This window comes from Mastigoproctus giganteus, chromosome 7 (assembly GCF_048544385.1).
Source record: "Mastigoproctus giganteus isolate SK-2022 chromosome 7, ASM4854438v1, whole genome shotgun sequence".
In the NCBI taxonomy this organism is placed as follows: domain Eukaryota; kingdom Metazoa; phylum Arthropoda; class Arachnida; order Uropygi; family Thelyphonidae; genus Mastigoproctus; species Mastigoproctus giganteus.
The window spans coordinates 785,115-807,287 of record NC_143581.1 but is presented as its reverse complement, the minus strand read 5'-3'; the positions used below and the strand labels follow the sequence as shown (position 1 = coordinate 807,287).

The 22,173-nt window shown below is 41.4% G+C and overlaps 1 protein-coding gene across 3 annotated transcripts in view; it reads left to right on the top strand.

The window, feature by feature from the left end:
- LOC150082424 (breast cancer anti-estrogen resistance protein 1-like) overlaps positions 1-22,173 on the top strand; it is a 277,941-nt gene that overhangs the window by 239,320 nt on the left and 16,448 nt on the right. For all 3 annotated transcript variants that reach the window (XM_090377492.1, XM_090377491.1, XM_090377490.1), the window contains exon 3: positions 13,484-13,619. In XM_090377492.1, the coding sequence (XP_090233618.1) occupies positions 13,484-13,619 (136 nt within the window). The remainder of the gene's footprint in view (positions 1-13,483; positions 13,620-22,173) is intronic.

The window sequence follows — 22,173 nt, the reverse complement described above, 5'->3', positions numbered from 1 at the left end:
CAGATAATAATAATAGTGCTTTCAAGATTGCCCTTCCAGGACAGTCCCAGTGCAAAGTTTCTATATAGATGCCGATGATCTTAGGAGAAAGGTATTGTTTCTTAACATGCAGTCAAATTACGTACCCTTGCCGCTCACCCCCGCGGCCATATCTCTTCGATTCTCAGTGGGAGTCGAAAAGATATGTCCAACGAAAGCAAACCTGCTGGCACCCAATTACAAAGAACTAACACAACAATGGAACACCCATATTGGACATCTCTCTGAAGCCTCAGGCACAGTACAATTAACATGGACATTGTGTATAGCGTTGCTTGTCAAACGGTGCCCCCTCCCCCCCACCGAATTTGTATACTCTGTATTGGAGTACTCTGTAAAGGCCAGAGATAGTGAGTTTTTATGTTGGTCTGCGTAGTGCAGTGTTGGGTTGTTGTTCTTTCGGCAATTTAGTTGCAAGACTCCTAATGGGACCAAATGTTGCTCGTCCATCGCCGCGTGGAAGCAGACCGGCAAGCCCAGGGCATAACACCTGAGAGTGCCCGAAAGAGTAGGCAGTAGGGCTTACAATACCGGTCAAAATCTTAATATCGATATTTTAATTTATGAAACCGGGATACCGGTATTCCAAAAACAAAGGTTTTTCTCAATAAATTTTGATCACAGTTAGGTGCAATAAAGTAAGGAAAGAAACAAGTACTGTAATTATTTTAAATAAACTCTTATTGCAATAGGATCAGTATTGGGACAACTGTTCTTTTTGATTCAGGGATATTCAGGGGATATTCATGTGTTGTTGTGGCGCATCCCAGGGTTCCCCCCATAAGCCGCTATTGTACTTCTTGTGTTGAAGCTTATGCTAAAACCGGCCAATTGTATGTAGTGTGTTGGGCGTGTAAGTGTTATGATGTGTTCTGTTGTTATGTTATCGGCCGGTGCCTGGCTCTTAGCAGTAACACCTGGTCACTACGTCTCACCCCCCCATCCCCGCCACGTGGAGGCGGCCAGGATCAATTATCTCCTGCTGAGCAAGCCCAGGGCATAACACCTGAGAGTGCCCGAAAAAGAGAATGAAGTGGAAAAAGAGGAATACAGAGGGAGAAGTTTGGGATCTGGGGAAGTAAATGGATAGAATAGAGGAGAATCAACAGAGGGACTCTCCAATAGTTAGAAGTGAGAAGAAGTTAAGCAAGAATAAAGTAGGAAGAAGTGGAGAAGTGGACTAACTTCTCTAACCATGGAGACCTATCTCATGGAAAATCCCATCCTAGGAACTAGGATCAGCAAAACATCTAAATTTACAGTTTGCCTAACCCCTTGTAGGCAGAACGTCTTTAGTTGTTGAAGAAATGATTGATCTTCTAACAAAAAAAAAAAAAAAAACAGTGAAAGCAAATTCCACGAATTCTGAAAAGCTCCACAGAAAGACAGTATGTGCAATATGTACAATATCCTCTTCTTCAGGAACACAGCAGAATATACACTATGTACAGATTCGTCCAATGAATGCCAGGGTAATGCCATAACCTGGCCCAATAAATAAAAGGTTTCACGGTTAACGCAAAAGTAATATACATGTCCAAATCCTAGATGAGATCACATTAGGCAGGGTTCAAAATTATGTTTTAAAAAGTTCTTGCCTAAATACAATTTGTGTGTGGTATTCACTCACAAAGTAATATTAATTCCAAAAACTATGAGACGCTAAACGCCAAATAGTATCTCGATTAGTAGAGCAAAATTCCTTATACAGTAAAAACCTATTCTGCAGAAAACAGTTTCACATCAAGAACAAGTCTATTATAAAATCCAGGAAAGTATAGTGTAGCACTTTATGATACTAATCAGTTGCAAATATAGACTCCAATCAAAAATGAGAGATATTTCTTTCCTAATCCAATAAAGGATCCAAGAACTCGCAGGAACAGTAAAACTAGGACCTAATTTCGGTTCTTCTTTTAAATGCACGAGAAGCAAACACATTCATAGCATTAAAAGCTGTCTGGGACTCAACCAGAATTTTATTGTTGCTGGAGTCCAAGTTAGGAACTACACTAAGTAGATCACGTCGAAGATCGTTATAATAATGACATTGATGAAGAATATGGTTAACAGTTTCTTCCTGGCCACACAAACAAGATGTTGTTGGTGAAAGTTCCAGTTTGTGACGTTTAGTATTTATATTTCCGTGGCCAGTTAATATAAACATACCATATAAGCCCGGCGAAAACCACTTTAACTCCTCCTTTTTAATTTCCCTTGCTACAGGCAGAAAGTCCCTTGTGACTGCACCAATATCAGATGAAGACCACTCCTGCTGCCATTTTGCAATAAAAATTTGCCTTAATCTTGTCTTCTCAGTCTTAATGGGAGCACTTAGATCTAATTGGATGTTATCATAGGTCAATGGTATTTTCTTCAAAAGGTGATACTTAAGGTAGCGGTACTGAACTTCAAAATGGACAGGTAGTTTCCCAAGCAAAACCTGAAGAGCCATGGTGGAGGTAGTTCGACAAGCTCTTGACATGGTCAGGAGGGCAGCCCTCTGTGCTTGTAACAGTTGCTTTACTACAGCAACTTTATTGGCTCTAAAGCCCCATGCACCAGCTCCATAAGAAATTATCAACAAAAACACACAATTATAGTGAAGTCGTAAGGTTTGACCTCTAAGACCCCAGTCTTGTCTTGTTATCTGTTTAATTCGGCTCAGGAACAATTTAGCCTTTTATTTTACATACTGAACATGTGGTAGGAAACTGAGAGCATCATCAATATAAATGCCTAGGTATTTGGTCTTCGATAAGTACTTAATGGATTGTTCCCTATATTTAATAACTGGAGGTCTTCCATGGTCAAGCTTTCCCTTAAGCAACATCTGAGACGTTTTTGCAATAGAAACCTGCAATTTATGTGTTGAAGACCAGTTGGAGAGTTCTAACAGCACAGCATTTGCTGATTCTTCAAGGCTTTTCCTAGATTTACCCTGGATTAATATTGTAAGATCGTCAGCGTATGCTCTCATATGAATAGCTGGAAAACTCTTAACCAACCAGGAATCAAAAACAAGATTCCAGCACAAGGGACCAAGTATTGACCCCTGTGGACATCCTCTTATAACTCTGCGAGAGACCTCCTCCAGTCCAGATTTGACAGAAATGGTACGATCAGAAAAATAGCTCTTTAAAAGCTTATATATATTTATGGACACTTCGGCCTCCCGGAACCTCGCCAGGGCACTTTGCCACCAAAGGGTGTCAAAGGCCCCTTTGAAGTCCACAAAGAAGCCGAGAAAATACTTGGAATCTGTATCAGCCTGGATATCTAGAAGTCTAACTAATGCATCTTCTGTCCCTCATCCTTTGGTGAACCCATACTGGTCTCCAGAAGCAAGTCTTTTGTCGGCATATGCTGCAATTAATCTACTGGCAACAACCTTCTCTAGCGCCTTTCCCAGAACTGGGAGAAGGGCTATAGGCTGTTCTTTTTGATTATCTTAAATGACATCTATGAATGAATGGAGGGCGTGAGGTCTAAACTGGCAGATGATGTAAAAATCGGTAGACTAGTTAATGATCGCTGCCAAGCAGAGCTCCTTCAGAGCGACCTAGATAAGACTTCCAGGATAGTCACAAAAGTGGTAGCTATGCTTTAATTCAGCAAAATGCAAGATCTTACACCTGGGGAACAGCAACCTCAAAATAACTTATAGAATAGAATCTTTAATTGCAGCAATAATAGACATACAATTAGTCCTGTCACGGCATAGTGGTGCCAGGGGTTAACAAAACATATTTACAAAAGAGATACACATGAGAAAAAAAGATAAATCAGATTATTAACAAAGCACGGTTTTACATTTTCAGTTCGACGAGGATACCCTTCCTGTATTTTTTATTATTGACCACTTCTTGGAGGTCCCCGTCGATGGCTTGCAGTGAGGGCAGCATTTGCTTTGGCAGGAATCTGTCGGTTAGTACTAGCCGGTTACGGTTTGCTAGCAGCTCTGCTGAAGACCGGAGATAAGTGGGAGGAATGCGCCAAGAGCAGTGATCCCACAAGTTCGGCTCTGTAATTTTACCGGTGGCCATCTTGATGGTGAACAGCAGCCTTCTTTCTCCGATGTAGGACCGGAGCCTGCGTAGGTGAAGAGCTTCTGCTAACTGCGTTGATCTGAGAGCTGGGGGAAGGTGGAGTTCGCTGTTGGCCCATTTTAGAAGCCAGAATTCGGCAGAGAATATTCTTTTGATGTTGGATTCGGCGGCCGAGGCCCATTCTCTGAAGCATACAGTATTGTCGGGTAAAGGATTGATACGATGTATCTTTTTACCAGTTGTGGATCGGTGGTGTGGAGCAGCTGTTGTTTGGCGACCCAGCGTAGTGAGTTCAGCCTCGACTGTATGAGGTTTATGTGATCGTTGAAAGATAGTTTGGAGTCGAAAACGACCCCCAGATCTTTATGTGTTTGAACACTTGGAACTGAGGAGCCGTTAAGCACAGGCTCCAACGTTGTTGGGCTGCCCTTTACAGAGTAAGTTGTTTGTGCTGATTTTAGGGGGTTGATTTGGAGGTTGAAGGTATTGAGGTAGCCAGCCATGTCCTGCAGTTTGCTAGTGATTTGCTGAGTGATTTCGGCTGCCGAGTCGGATGGCGATATTTTAGTAAGGAGCTTGACATCGTCAGCATATGTGATCCAATTGCACTTATTGGTCACAAATGGCACCATGATTGCTGAGAAGAGAATGCCAGACAGGACCCCCCCCCTTGAGGTACACCGGCAGTTATGTGGCGCGTGAAGGTCTTTGTTCCAATCTTTAGAACAAGGGTCCTCTTCGATAGGAGAGATTCTAGGAACCAGAGAACATCGCCGCGAAAATTGAAGTAGTTTTCTAAGAGACGTAGGAGATTAGGTATATAGATGGCATCAAAAGCGGAATGGATGTCAAGATATATAACTGTCAAGATTATAATCACTTATGCATCTGGTGTCTGGTTTCCAAAGGCCACCACAGCAGTTAACAAGAGGAAGCTTGACTCGATTCAGCGTGTCATCCTGCTCACCATCACCCGGGCCTGCTGCACAGTCAGCACACATGCCTTGCAAGTGTTGGCCGGCGTTCTACCTCTAGATCTAGAAATCATCAAATGTGGTTTGCTTTATATGCTTTCCAAAGGTAAAGCCATCTCCTGTCTGGATTTTACCACCGACCCCTCAAATAACATCAAGGCCGAGAAGAAGCGCCTCACTGCATAATTGCAGCAGGTCTGGCAGTCTAGGTGGACACAGTCTACAAAAGGAGAAGTCACCAGAAAATTCATTCCTACAATAGCAACAGTATACCCAAAATCTCCCACATGGTTCTCCCCTGGCCTATACGTCACTTTTTTGTTAACTGGCCATGGATCTATCAGAGGAAAGCTCACTGCACTCGGGATCACCGAAAACCCACAATGCCTCTGTGGTTCCCTCGAAACTTGGGACCACCTGATGTACGAGTGTGAAATATATGAAGATTTGAGATGCCTCCTCCTGACTAGGATACATTACCTTCCTAAAAACCAAGAACAGCACATCCTCCAAAGAGAAGAAGATTATGTCGCCTTTAAGCGCTACGCACAAGATTTATTCGCACGGCGGAAGACCCTACCATGGATATAGTCAATATTCCGATCATCGTCAAAACCAAGAGAAGCCAACCACCTATATTTTGGGAATCGATGCAGAGGCCTACCAGCAAATGAGACTACACCACCACCACCACCAAATCTAAGAAGATCCAGTATAGGACAACCACAGCTACATTCCTATCTATATTCCTACTGATTTAAACACAGATCACCGGATGACATCACCACTGAAATTGACATCACGACCGGACCTGAATGAGAAGAGCAAGAAGATTTTGCCAAATGGTGATCACGCTTGTGCTCTCTTGCACGGCAACTTTTGTCCCTTACTTTCGCCTGATGGATGTATTCCATTGTACTTGGAAGATGCCTTCTTCATCCCCCATATTTCTACCTGTCCCCCCCCCTTTCTTGACTCTAAAGCCCACCTGCTCTAACTTTTTTTTTTTTTTTTTTTACAGAATAATGGGCAGCCTGGCTACCTCCTAGCGGTGTGTGCGGGCAACGTGGGGTTCCATCAGGGGCCCTGCGGCCAAATGCCAGGACACCCAACAGAACCCAACGCAAAACTACGTATTCAACACAGAACACTTTTCTGGCATTTACAGTAGTTCTGTATTTCTTCACAGTGTACATATGGCGCAGATGTGGGAAACCACAGGGGGCGCCTGACCCTAATACTATGCACACTATGTCAAGATTATATAACTGTCAAGATTATACACTTCGTGGAGTTGAACTAAAGTCAGTAGTGGAGGAACGGGACTTGGGAGTTACGATACGGTCAGACACGAAGTTGTCCGACAATTGTGGACAGGTTGCAATGTTGCATGGTGTCTTATCGATGATTAATCGAACATTTGCTAGTAGAGACGTCATAATCACATAAAGGCGATTTTATAATCTTTATGTGATTAAATTATAAACAATTATATTTTTTAAATTAGTACCGAAACACAACACCGGTATTTTTCGTATCAATACCGGAAAAAAATGACCGGGATCCCGGTATTGTAAGCACTAGTAGGGAGTATATAAAGTCTATGGCGGGGGCGAACCGTCGACCGCGCCTGAGCTTGCCAAGGAGAGCCCCAGAGGGGAAAAAATACGAAATTTTTATTGGAAAGGGAGCACGGGGGTGATAGTTCAAGTATTGGAGAAAAAAAGGATCAAGATAAATATGGTGGATAATAGGAAGACTTTCCACCTGGGTATCGGAACTGTCAGGAGCAGAAAAGGTTTATAGTGATAGGATTCACTAGGTTAAAAGTTTGGGAAGGGAGGTGGGGGAGCAAAGTCACAAGTCTAGGGTGCCCTGTGGGGAGGAAGGGGAACGCACTATGGATTCACAGGAATCCCACACCGGCCAGAGAGCTGAAGCCGGTTTCAGCAGTTCCCACGCCATGCCTCAAAGGAGGGAAGAGGCATGGCATCAGCAGAGCAGGGAGTTTCCTGATAGGTTGCTCTCCACAACATCGGATTTGGGGTGCATGCCAGAATATCACACACTCTGCGTGTAGTCGGCCCAAGTAGAAGTGGTAAAACAACAGAGAAAGTAGTGGAAGATGGTCTTTGTATAGGAGTGGATATTATTTATAAGAATGGTAGAAACAAAAGACAACAAACTACAGGAAGCACTTCCTATATACTGTACTGTTAATGTAGCATGGAATACGGGGGTGTTACTTGGGGATTTAATTCCAAGAAAAATGGAACGATGTCCTTTTGGAAGGAGTTATACAGTATATCATATTATACTTTAGAAATTGAAGACATAAAAATAAATATGTTGAATACAGAATTTTTCATTACTCAGGACTAGAATAGGACACAATAATAATACCGGACAAGGGTTGGCAAATAGACATTGAGTGCCTTCTCGTTTGTTTTCTCGCTGGGTTGTACTACAAGAAATGGCATAAAATATTTTTGTGAACTACGAATTGAGACATAATAACTGAACTCATTGTGAGTATAAAACAAGATAACAACATCCAGACCTTCTTTTGAGATTTGGACTCTGCAGAAATGGTAACCTGGACTTTACGGACTTGGACATCACGGTAGCGTCTCATTGTGGCTGATGAGGTATTCTTCTTCAGAGTATTTCGTTGGAAAATACAGATGGTAGAGAAGGACTTCAGAGACTAACATGTGGAGGACACATTTTAGGAGCTAAGAACTGAGATTTCGACCCAGGGATAGACCCACGTTAAAGACATGTGTGAAGAGAACAATGTGAAAAGTACAACGTGAAAGTGAAGGCTGAAATCTCATTGTGGTTGTCAGCCTCTAAAGTTTTCGGAAATGGTTTCTTTGCGACTGCCTGGTGCAAGTATCCTTTCAATGTTAATATGCAAATTTTAATTAATGCTATTTTATGTAAACTTGTTTCTCAGAAGTTCTAAGCTATATGTAAATAGGATATTTGTCTCAGTAGTACTGAGCTCAATTTCTGGACGTGTCTCCACGGGTACCTTTTTTTTTTTTTTTTTTTTCCCTGGCCTCCAGGTTTGGGCAACCTGGGGGCGGGATTGCTGGCACCCATCGGTATAGCACTTTCTCCCCTGAGTGCGGGATTTGTGCGATGCAGTACACACAGGGAACAGTAGACCCACGAGCTAGCCGCGGTCCGCCACAGTACACGCGTAGTTGTGGCCCACGTCCCCGTGGTTAGAGAGACATTGGGCAGGCTTTCCAGGTGATCTTCTGCCTGGTGCCAAAGAGGACAGAAACAACACACACACACACACACACACACACACACACACACACACACACACACACTACAAACATAACATTACACACATTTCTGCCCTTTTACAGAGTTCTGTATCCGTCACAGTGTACCAAGGCGAAGATGAGCTGACGTTCAGATGTCGCCCTATGCAAGATAATATACACGTGTACTCGGCCCATCTGTACACTGTCACACATATACACAAGTACACTTTTGGGCGTGTATGTATTTAGGGGCACCTGGAGACAGCACAATTCTCACTCACACATTTGCTCTCTCGCATTGATCATCACGCACGGACAGGACGCAGGTGCACCTAAACAACACACAACTAACGAGACGGTCCCTTTTTTTTTTTAAACTAACCACAAACGTTAACTCAATCATCGTAGCTTACACAGGTCATGTAGCAGTCACTCACATTTATACATCTGCAAAAATGTGTAATGTACAGGGCGTTTCAAAAGTGATGGTCAATAATTTAAAGTTGAAAAGTACGAACTAAAATAAGCAAAAAAGCCCCAGCGAACATCGGGCCGCAAACGAACCGTTTTCGAGATATTTTCTAATAATCCGCCACTGACTGTGAGAGCATAGTTTAGCAAAAAGCTGTGAATCCTTTGCTAAGGGTGGTTTTATTAAACAATAAGATAATACATTTTTGGTTTCAACACCAGGATTTTACAGATGTTCTTTCTAACACCCTTTCCTCAACATCAGGTATTATGCTTTTGGGCTTACCTGCTCGTACTCTGTGTGTAAAGCGCCCATGTTCTCTAAGGCGTTGATGTACCCTGATGGATGTGCGCCTGTTGGGCTGCCTTCGGCGGGGAAATGCTTCTTGGTACAAACCTCGAGTGCACTGCCGTTGGCTTTACCACACATGAAGTGCATGTCCGCATACTCTTCGTTGCTGTAACCTCTTTCCCTGTTGACTACCCTTTCACGAGTACTAGTATGCCTGCTACGTCTCAGAGCATTGAGAAAGGGGTAAGAGAGAGAGAATGAGCATAGCGTAACGTAAACAAACAAGTCAGTGGTGGATCCCAACAAGAAATGTGCAATATCTCGAAAACGATTCACTTAAAGACCCATGTTTACTAGGCTATTTTTGCATATTGTAGTCTGTACAGTTCACCTTTAAATTATTGACCATCACCTTTGAAACACTGTGAAAATATTAGTATTAGTATTAGTAATGGCCGCATGGTGCAAGAAAGCCTATGGCTTATTTGCACCAGCCAAAAAAAAAAAAAAAATAATAAAATAAATAATAATTAATAAAAGAAAAAGAAATTAAACCTATCATCCTATGCGCTTTCATCACCCGAAGGTACTATCCAGATGACCTTTGAATTTCCCCAAACTGTCGGCCTCTACCACCCATGAAGGCAACTTATTCCAGTAATTTATAACTCGTTGGCTAAAATAAAACTTCTTGCAGTCCGATCTAAACATTTACCCCCCCCCCCCGTAACTTGAATTTATGTCCCCTAGTTCTAGCATCATTTATAATCTTGAAAATTTTGTCCTCATTCATTTTACTGATGCCTCTCAGAGCCTTAAACACCTCAATCAAATCTCCTTTAAGGTGTCCAAACTCTGCAATACCCACATATTCGAAGTCTTTCTTCATAAGGACGCCCTTTTGCCGATCTCACCAGGCGAGTTACCCTTCTTTGCACCCTTTCAAGAAGCTCGATGTCTTTAGGTGCGGTCTCCATACTTGAACACAGTATTCCAAGTGTGGTCTAACATTAGCCTTATACACCGATCAGCCAAAACATAATGGGATTATGGCGTCCTTTATCTGTACTAGCAAATGTTCGATAAATCATCGATAGGACACCATGAGCCTTCCTTGCAAACAAACAAAAAAAAAAAAAAAAAATGTGATATTAGACTGGACTTTCAACTTCTCACAAATGACTGCTCCGAACTGCCGAGATTGGTTAACTGTTCTGAATATTACACTGCCTTCTGCACCTATGCAGAGAAATTGTTTAAACGGAGGAAAAGAATTCTTGCTCCTGATGTTCAGTAAACTGTTTCTTTGGATTACTCTTACCCGATGTATTGATCAGTCTGCTGGACTCCGAAGCCCAGTATTTATTTATGTACCATCATTGTATATAATCTTTTTATGTACCATCATTGTATATAGTATACCATTGTATACCATCACTGTAAATAGCCTTTTCATGTATAATTAATCATTATAAATTGTACACAATGTATAGATTACTTTCAGCGGCGAATAGGGGAAACCCTGGAGCCCGCCAAAAAAAATAACAAAATACTTTGAATAAGATTCCGCTGTAAATGATTACATCTACCCATGTATTTATTTTGTCTGTTAATTGCGTGTCTTCTCTGATCGATTTGCCTGTTTTGCTGGATGAAAAAACCCCAGATTCTCAGGGAAAAAGCTTGCTATCGACGCCTGAGATTGACTAACTCAGCCACGTAGTGAAAAAAATCCCATTAAAGTTCCTCGCGTCATCGGTGGGATTTGAACCCGAGCCTTTTGCACTCGGTGTGGGAGGATGGTGACGATACCACTGTGCTACACTCGCATACAGAAACCCCATTCATGCAACCAGTCTATAATGATCGGAGAACTTCATGTCTGACCGTATCGTAACACCCAAGTCCCTTTCCTCCAGTACTGGGTTTAGTTGAACTCCACCAAGTGTATAAGTTATATTGGGGTTATTGTTGCCCAGGTGCAATACCTTACACTTTGCTGGATTAAAGCACAGATGCCATTTTCCTGACCATCCCTGACGTCTGTCTAGGTCACTCTGAAGAAGCTCTGCTTGGCGGTGAGCATTAACTACTCCCTCTACCGATCTTACTTATGTGTTTAACGAAGTGATTAAAAAAGAAGTCGGTTAAGTGGTTATTTAAATATAGACGTATGATTTTAAAAATTGCATCTGTTAAAAGAGAGAAAAGTGTAATTCAATAAAAGTTGTTTTGTTCTCAAATTTCAGTCTTCTTCCTGTAAAGATTCCTTTAAATAAATAAATTTCCTGTTTATACTCGGCCACACAGTCAGAGGAGTTCAGAAGGTAAAGAGAATACAACAAACAGCACCGTATTCAGCAGTTACGGGCTTGAACGCAGGCCACTCAAGGCACGTGGCCTTATGCACCCGCGCGCGTGACCCCTCGGCTACGGCGGCTTATCATGAAGAGTAGTGCTGATTGTTAATATGTGGCATCCAGTTGTTTCTATAAAGTAAGAAAACCTGGATGGTATGGTTCTAGAATTAACAAATGCTGAAATGATGGTTTCCAATGGTAAATGATTTGAAGTTATGGCTTTTCAAAAGTTATGTAAAAATCAATGGGTTAACAAAAGCAATGATTGCACGATTCTATTTTCCTCATGTTTGAGACCTACTACTTTGCCCACGACGACCTTCTTATTCTCTTTGACTTCTGTCTTTGACTTGGACTTTTTTCCTGTGCTTTCTCAAGTTTTTCAAATCTTTAATTTTATCTCCTTACCCTTCTTCTTTTCATTATCTGATCAAAATTTCTTTCTTTTGACCATTCTTCCACTTGAATTACGCTCTGTTCACCCTCTCCTCCCTTGGCCTGTGTTTTTAGCTTTGTCCTTCTCACTAGTCATTTTTTGTGCATCATCTATGTCCTTTTGGTGCTGTTCTTGAGGGTCATGGATAGCCTTTTTATTTTTCTTTCCTTCTTTGTCTTTATGCTCGTTCTCCTTTTCTCTTTTGACTGCCATATTTTTATGCTGGTTGTTCATCAATAATCAGCTTTGAGTTTTCATCACTGGCTTATTGGGCCTCTCCACTTCCTCCTCTTCCTCCATCTCTTCTTTCATTCCTACCACGAACTGATTTGGTGGATTGACTGTTCAGTTATTTTTGATTACCCAGAGACCTTCATAACTAAATACGTTATTACATACGAGAAAAAGCATTTGGTTAGCCTGTTTTGTTTTTGCTCAAAACGAGGATAGAAAAAAAAAAAAATAAATAATAATAATAATAACAACAAGAAATAAATAAATACTGAAAGCTGTCAGCACTCACAAATTATTATTTTCTGTTTACATCGACAAGACCAGTATAATCTATTAAGTAGCACAGAGCGAAACGGAAAGTACAATAAAATAAATGACAGCCTTCGTGTCAACACCATTTCCACGTCCATTTCCTCTTCTAATGATGCACTGCATTGGGATTACTGGCAAAATTCTGAGGCGAACTTGAGGGATGGCTGAAAGAACGGAGGACGGGGATTGTTATTACGGTTGTTCTTCAGAATGCATTGACCACAGCATTACGTGGGATCCCTCAAAAAACTCGTCGTAGATGGTCGGAGAAATGTACTTACATTTTGCCAAATGTAAAAAGGGTCGACAAATGGAAAATGATAACCCGAGAGTAAACTTATACACCCTTATAAACCTTATAGCTTTATAACCTTACACAGGTGGGGTGGATGTGAAAATCACAAATGAGAGATAGAGAGAGAGAGAGAGAGACTGTTGTTTTTATACAAGAAGACGTGTAGATTAGCATGAAGTGCAAGCAGGTGGCCAAGAAGGAGCCCATCAGTGTCTTGTCGATTTTATATCGTGCATTTGCATCGAGGCAGAGAAAGGGAGTTACTTTTTTTACAAGACAATAGCGAAGTTGTATTTCGAGTCGTGTTCAGGTTTAGGGACTGTCCAATTAAGGCAAGACATCGCGCTGTTTGAAGCACTTTAAAGACCAGCAACTCGTCTAGTTTAACATGCGGTCAGCTTGTCGGTGGCCATTAGATTAAGCCGCCACCTCCCTGGGTGATCGAAGTTGACAGTATGTGCGGGAAATTTAAGGGCCAGCTGGACCAATGCTCCCTTTTGGTGGGAAGAATGCGATAAAAGTGGGTGAAATTAAAAGATTTTTTTATTTGCAGCAAAAGCCGGCTTCCTTGGATCTTTTGGCCATTGCTCAAATTAAATGCTTTATTTTATTTATTTATTTTTGCAGTTGTATTTGTAATTGTAACAGGAGTAAATGGGTTTTACGTGTGATAAAGCACCCTCCGTACACCTTTAATGCTTTTATTTATTTTTAATTGCTCCGTTTGACTCTTGCAGGTGGTGACTCCGCAGAGGGTGGGCGATGTGTACTTGTACGACGTTCCTGGTGGCGTGAGACCCGTCGAAGCCTACGACGTTCCTCATCCTACTGCCCAGCACAGAGTGGCGAATCCCTCCCTCCACTCTGTCCAAGGTAACAACCTTTTTTCTGTGGCGCCACTCGTTACTAATTGGCTCATTTTCATAACCGCGTGCACAATTCTTAATCACGCAGCATTCCTCGAATTTTCTTAGTCAGCACTGCCCACGCTGTTGAGTGTCTCGATCCAAGTGCAGTTGGACGTCAATTCCATCATTTAAAATTTGTTTTCCGCGAGTGTGTCTGCCTGTAACCGACTCGATTTCTCGTGCCGTTTGGTTTCCCGTAGTGAAAAACCGAACAACTTCGGCTTTATCGTTGGTCTTCGTCTCCTTGCAAATGTAATCTCATCGGCCTTTTCGAGGGGTATTCAGTTAACTGGTCTCGAAATGGTAAAGTTATTTTTGGATTGTCCAGCGGTTTCCTCTGACTGGCACGAATAAAATGTCTTAAAACTGTTGCCCGAGAGATGTTGCGGAGCCGAGTGGAAAGTTCAATCCAGTGCAGCCATCCTCCACGACCGGGACTTGTCGGAGCAGTTTGCTTTCTGATTCAGCTTGGCTGTTGCCGTACTTATTAATTTCTGGGAAACTCGTTTTCATCGCTACGTGCGCACGACCGTGTTGTTATCGGGAATTCGTACGACGTGTGAACTCAGACCTCTTCACTGAGTTCATTTTACGTATTGAAAAAAAAAAAAAAAATTGACTGCACAACTCAGAACAAAGGTTTTTGTCATATCGGATTGCGCATTGAGTATCGAAGAATTATAAAGATGTAATTTGCGCGATTAAGAAGCTTAAGGAAAATTTCTTACGCACCTAAGATTCATTGAAACACATTTTGCAACGAACGCAGACTTAAAGGGTTTTTTTTATTATTATTTTCTGCCACACCGGTGTTTCTTCACCTTCTGCCACTTCCTCTTCTTCGCAGTAACACGATTAGCGGAACATAAAAATTAACGTCAGGCCTAAATGCGGTGTACTTTCCTTAGCGTAACAGAACCCGCGAGAGACTGATCTGTGGAGGGACTGCCCGTTTCAAATCCGCGAAAGGTTACGCATCTGCCGATATTTCAGAGGCGAGTCTTCCGGAGTTCTGTTTCGCAGTCCATTGCGCGTTTTAAGAATTCCACTGGTTTACGATAACCACATCTCTCGCACCGGGAGGCACATCTCCATTTAACACGCGGCGGTTCCCATCCGATAGCAAAAAAATGCAAACAATTTTCTGATGGTCAATTCATCAAAGGCGCATTTTTAGAAATAACAGATTTTCTTTTTGAAAATTTTAAGAACAAAAATGAAATTAAAAGTGCCCTTCAAGATCTGCAATTATCTCGAAATACTGCGATGCGAAGCATCGAAAAAATGAGTGAAGATGTGAGCAAACAATTGCGTGCTCATATCGCTGGTGGTGTGTCCTTTTCTTTACAACTGGATGAATCTACAGACAGCTCGATTTTATTCAAACGGTTTTCGATAATTCTGCCACTAGAGAAGAACTGCTGGGTATGGTTTCGTTAAAAGAAAGAACTGGAGGTCTTGATACATTTGACGCATTCAAAAATTTTAATTGAAAAAAGGATGGCGAATTCCCAGATTTTTTGAGTTCCCACTGTATCATCCACCAACAAGTGTTAGCCAGCAAAAGATTAAATAACAAAAATGTTGTGGACATCGCTTTCGAAATCGTGAATTCCATCAGTGGACCATCTCTTCAAAGGAGACTTTTTAAAATGTAACTCGTTGAAAAAGAACCAGATCTGATATTACCCACAGATGTGAAGTGGCTGGGTTGGAGTAAGTTTCTACAGAGATTTCGAAATTTGCTGAATGAAATTTAAAAAAAAAAAATGTTAATCGAAGTGGGGGGGGGGAGATGATTATCACCAGCTGTAAGATACAGAGTGGTTGTGTCATCTGGCTTTTTCGGCAGATTTTATGAGAAAATTAAGTGATCTGAATTTGGAATTACAAGGAAAAAATAAAAATGTGGGTGGCATGATTAGTAATATTTCTGCATATAAATATCAATTTTTGGCAGTGGCTATGCAAGTTCATTTTCAAAAATATCCTGTTTTTGGATTTAATAGTAAGAAATATGTTTGTGAAATTGAGAAAGTTGTGGATGAAACTTTGAAACAATCGAAGACATCGTTCAATATATTTCTTATCCGTTTAATGTCGACTCAGATACTAAACAAATTGCAGAAAAATTCGCTGAGATTTTTTACACGGAGAAAATATTACTTGAAAATGAAATTATTACATCGCGAAACGATATTTCCTAAAAGCCAGATCATCAGAGAAAGAGTTTTGGAAATATGTTTGCCGAGAAAAGTACCCAAATGTAAAAAAAAAAAATGAGCTGAACTTTAAAATTCCTGTTTTGGTTCCACATCTCTCTCTCTCTCTCTCTCTCTCTCTGTGAATCGGCTTCTTCTTATTTGAAACAAACAAAGACGAAGAATCGCTGAGCTCTTACGGTCTTGCATACAGAAGATTCTTTACTGTTGCCCTTTACTGTTGCCCTTATCTCGGTATGTCCGCAATTTTGAAAGCTTGGCAGATGACACGAAGACACAAACTTCGCATAAATTAAAAATTTAAATACGTATGAATTTTAACTTTTTTAACCACGTGCAATGAAATTCTTAAGATGGCAGATCGCGGCACATTTTGCAGAAAAAAAAGTAGATCCCGTCACAAATTAAGTTGGCCAACCCTGGTCTAGAGTGAAGAGGAATGACTCTGAACCGTCCGCAAAGAGCTCCATAATTTCAAAGGTGAAAGTCAATACGATTTCGATAGCGTAAGAATTTAATGAATTTAGTTTGAATTCTCTCAAGTCTGTGAGAAAGATATTCCTGTTGTGGGGACCAAATAATATCTCAATAATCAAAAATGGAAAGTATAAGCAGCTTGTAGAGAAGAATTCTAACTTTGTCACTCTTGAAAACAAAGGAAGAACGCTCGATTAATCCAAGAAGATCGAAATAAGACACCTAAATCCTTGAACGTATGAGTACTTGCAATTAAAGAGTTTCCAATATAATGATCAGTAAAGACAGAGGGTCTGACTGCACGATTCAATCGAAACCGACATCATTTACATTTTAACGGGTTTAGAATCAAGTTATTTTTTATTGGGCCACAGTGAGAGGGGATCAAGACGGGACTGGAGTTCATCTCTGTCAATTGAAGAACGAATAACTTTTTAAAGTTTAATATCATCTGCATAGAGTTGCCACTGAACATTAATGGACTGAAATAAGGTTTACAGATCAACTGTAAGTCTAAGGACCCCTTATGTGCTGCGTTATAATGACTAAAAATATATTAAAGTAGCACCGCTTAATTTTGAGTACTCTTGACGAATCCGCTTGGATGTGATGAGGTTACAGAAGGCACATAGTTAATAAGAATGAGACAATTACTTATACTAAATCATTATTGAAGTCGTCATTCAATTTAATTTTAAAAATTAAAACACTAAATTAATTGAACCCATTAAAATATATGCGTAAGAAAGGGAATGTACATTGGTTGACAATTAAAATAGTAAAGGTGGGAATAACCTCGAATAGATTAATTATTAATGAAAAGCCAATAGTTGTGCACGAGCAACTTTCGATATTCGTCTTCAGTTAAAAGCTAACTGAACACGAATATCGAATGATGAAATTTTACAACCGGCATTAGGTCTCAATATAACGATGTTTTTAATGTCATAAAGTTATTTTTTGAATGGGGAAATAACCCCTTCGTCCAAAGGACGTTGAGAAAAATTTTGTTGTAATTGTTCATCTTCTCCACTAGGTTTATGTTCAATATTTTCAGTACGTTGAATACCTGCAGCAGCAGCAGCAGCAGCAGCAGCAGCAGCAGCAGCAGTTGACCCTCTAACTGCTTCAGCAAAGGTACACTGTTTGGGTTGGTCCTTGATTAGGCGGTCAAAAATCTCAATGCGTATTTGTAATTCTGAAGGTTTTACTTTCAATCGTTCATTGTCAATCAGTTTAATCTAAAGACTCCCCTAGGTCCAAGCCTTCGGTGAACGATGTATTTTGCACGAAATCTTGTACATTAGCTAAAGCGTTGGCAACTGTGCCTTGATCTTTGTTTTGATTTGGAGTTTTATCCAGGTCAGAACTAATGGGTTCAGAAGCAGATGAAATAGATTTATCATCTGCCCAACTGTCCTGGTCAGATCTAGTTATTATTACTTTGGGATGTTTTTTCCCAGCTGATTTAGTAGGCTTATCTGCAGCCGATGAAGGCAAGTCCCCATCAGAATCATGCACAGGCGATACTTTAGAATCCATTAGAATCCATTTATCGTGTGTCGATAAATGGAAGAGTACACACAAAATATATAATTTCAAATAATATTCCAGTCTTCCCTGAAATAAAAATATTTTCTTTTACTCGATTTATCTTCTTTAAAGTTGTTCTTCAGGTCTGCATTACCCTTTCAAGAAACAACAATATACACTGAGTGATCACTGAATTATGACCACCTACCTAATACTTCGTAGGTCCTACTTTTGCCCTCAGTACAACGGCTATCCGACGTGGCATTGATTGCAAAAGATGTCGGAAGCGTTCGGGAGGTATGGCAACAAAGCTGTGTGTAATGCGGTCAGCAATGCAGGTATGGAGGTGATTGGTGTATCCAGACGCCTGATATGAAGAAGAAAATCTTTATTGTATAGTAAAGATACAATAATGTGCCCGCCATAGCCAGGAGGCCAGGGGCTTGACAAAGATATAGGGTAATATAAAAATATGTACAGTATAACAAAAAGATAACATGAAATTAAAAACGTAGCATTTACCATTCAATAGATATGAGTATAAGGCAGACAGTACACCAAGGTATGTACACGTTCATATGTACAAAGCACATATTTCAGAATATTCACACAAGTCAGAATATTTCAGTGCCAAATTGATGTTCGGTATTGCATTTTCTTGTGAAACAGTTCGTCGGTGTACCTGCGACGTGCCGTTCTGCGACTCATAGCAGATAGCAGGTGGAGGAATCGGTATGAGTCGACATCAGGGGCCAAACAAAAGGGGAACAAGTTCGGCCAACGAGCGCCTGTAATTGCGATCAGAAGCGAATTTCTGCAGGTCAACTCCGATCATTAGCAGGGCTTGTACTGTAGGAAGTACTTGTCCAGGTAGGAATTTGTCACTGATCTTCAGCCTGTTCCGTTGTAGCTGAAGAAGAGGGGTGGATCGTAAGGAAGGAAGTGGAACATGCACTGACATATATCCCAGAAGTCACGGGAGTTGATTTTTCCAACCAGCATTTTGACTGTGGTCACAGTTCTCCTCATGCTGATTATTTGAGGCACCCGCGGGATTTGCCTGCGACGTGCCGTTATGCACCTCATAGGAGATAGCAGATGGAGATATCAGTATGAGTCGACATCAGGGGCCAAACAAAAGGGGAACAAGTTCGGCCAACGAGCGCCTGTAATTGCGATCAGAAGCGAATTTCTGCAGGTCAACTCCGATCATTAGCAGGGCTTGTACTGTAGGAAGTACTTGTCCAGGTAGGAATTTGTCACTGATCTTCAGCCTGTTCCGTTGTAGCTGAAGAAGAGGGGTGGATCGTAAGGAAGGAAGTGGAACATGCACTGACATATATCCCAGAAGTCACGGGAGTTGATTTTTCCAACCAGCATTTTGACTGTGGTCACAGTTCTCCTCATGCGGATTATTTGAGGCACCCGCGGGATTTGAAGTTGGTCGGCCATGCTGGTGGTCCTCTGCTGGGGGGGAGGAGTCGATGTTTTCGGGTTGCCCACTTCAGTATCCAGTATTCGCTGGCGAGGATGGGCTTCATGAGAGAAGGCACTGCGGATGCCCATATTTCAGAGGCATACAGAAGGGTAGGATACACAACGGTTTCCAGATATCTGATTGTGGTTCTTGCGTCTGTGTTATGAAGAAGATGTTGACTGGCAATCCAGCGCATTCGGCTGATCTTGCGTAGAACACATTCGATGTGACAGTTGAACCTAAGGTTTGGGTCGAAGGTTACACCGAGATCTTTGTGTTTAGTTACATTTGGAATATGCTTTCCATAGTGTCCCACAAGTGCTCTATAGGATTGATATCGGCGGAATTCGGAGGCCAATCGATATGCTGCGTCAGAACTGTGTTCCTCAAACCATTCCTGCACAACAAGTGCCCGATGGCTCAACGCATTGTCATCTTGGAAGACACCATCGGCATTCGGGAAAAATTCTGCTTGTTGGCCTTTCATCAGTGGGTGGGCAGGTACCCTGCTATTGAAAACTAATGTGTGTCTCTCCCACCCCTTCGCCTGGCGGGTTTCCGCTGCCAGCTAACATATCCCACCCTCAGAGCGGGATGGGCAGCATGACCTTTTATCGTATTCGACAGTACATGGACATGACAACCATTACCAATAAAGACCTACTACGGCTTTGCTGCCGACACGCCATTTGGCGATCTGAACTGGGTACTCTAACCCAGTTCCCTTTAAAATCCCTCCCCACCCTGCCTCCCCCATACTTCGCCTGGTGGGGCTCGTTTCCACTGACCTCTTTAGGGATGCCTACTCTATCGTCCCTATTCTTCTGTTTTCCCCCCAGTCTTCAGTCTCCCCCCCTCTCTCACTAAACCGACCGAGTACACCCCTTAACAATGCCGCCAAATTCTAATCAATGCCTAAATTCTACCGGTTTCGTGTAAATCTCCAAGACAAGTAGTATTATCTTTCATCTAGCATATAGCCTCACATGTCTAAATTTAATAACATCAAAATTTTGCCCGATTTATTTGGCCTTTTAACACCTCTCTAGCGTTTAACCCCAACTTGACAATGATATGGGATAATATAAAAATATGTACAGTATAAAAATTTGTACAGTATAAAAGATATATAAAACAGCAATCCGATCCGATTAAGCATTAATGTGAAACGCGTGATTTTTTTTTTTTTTTTTTTTTTAGGCCCTAGCCACTGAAATCCCAGAAAACTAGTTGGCAGGACCTGCCAGAGCAACTTGTTGTGATACTGGACACACCCAGCTAGCCTCCACGTGGCGAGGTATGGGCAACGTCGGGTCCCACTAGGGGCATGGCGACCAATAAGCCGGACAAACAATGGGCACAACATATCACACTGCAAGGACATGGCCCATACACTTTCAAGTCTCTGGCTTGACAGTGTACTGTCCTCGATACAGCGAAACACACGCGGAGTTGGGAGAAATCCCAGGTGCCGTCTGATACGAACATACCTTATTGAAGACTACCCTGGTAGTCTTCTCTTTTGGTGAAGCATTACTTATTCGAGGTAGTGCAATGCAATGGTACCACTCACCGATGAAAGGTCAACAAACCTTGAAACGGTGCCACCTTTTAGTGAAGCGTTACTTATTCCATGTAGTGCAATACATGGCAACTCGTTGTGAAGGAAGAGCACAATATGAGATACAGATAAAATGATGCCCTTCAAACGACTAATGTAGTTTTTTGTTTAAGAGCTTTCTATGTTGTGTTTACACTAATATTATATAGATTATTATTAAATATGATCTTTATTGTAAGGTTCGTAGGTACACGCAGGTACCTACCTTTACAAACCCTTCACAGCACTAAGCCAGGGGTTAACAAGCAGCAGAGATTTCATCTCGCCGGAAATGTAATAAATACGTAATAGGATAAATAAACAGCGGATTGAATTTAGTTAAAAATAAAATATAATAACAATAACACATCAGATTAAAATAATAAAATAAATTTTATTATTTTAATTTTCTTTTTAATTATTTTAATAATAAAATTAATTTTATTATTTTTATTAAAATAAAATAAATTTTATTATTTTAATAAAATTTTTAATAAATTATTAAATTTATTATTAAATTTTAATACAATTTAATAATAAAATTTTAATAAAATTAAAATTTTATTATTTTATACTCTTAAAGATATGATGCCTTGTTGCATTTAATTTTACTTAAATGTTGTTCCACATGCACCAGGGGTCCAAGTTCCTGCCAGTGAAACATGCCCCACACCATATAACCGGCTCCACCGGCCTGCACTTTTGATACCATGCATGATGGATGAAGAGCCTCATGTTGTTGACCCCAAATCCGTACACGACCATCCACGGTGACTCATCCAATGTGACTCATCCGACCAGTACACCTTCTTCCAGTCGTCTAACGTCCAACTTGCATGCTCTTTGCACCAGGCGAGTCTTTTACGCCAATGAACCTTGGTTAGGAGAGGATTCCGTAGGGGTCATCTGCTGGTATAGCCCGTACGTGCCAGCGGGCGACGCATGGTCATGCCAGATACTGTTCCGGGTTGGCCCATGTTGTATTGGGTATTCAACTCTTCAACAGTGCTGCGCCTGTTCACCTGTACGAGTCATCGGATCTGGCGCTCACCTCTAACATCAACCTTTTGCTGACCGTTGCAGTTTTGCCGTCGGATCGTTGTTTGACCATTTTGACGCCAGTCCTGGTACACTTTAACTACGGTGGCTCTCGAACACCCCACCAATTCAATCGTTTGGGAAATCGAGGCACCAGCTCATCGATCTGGTG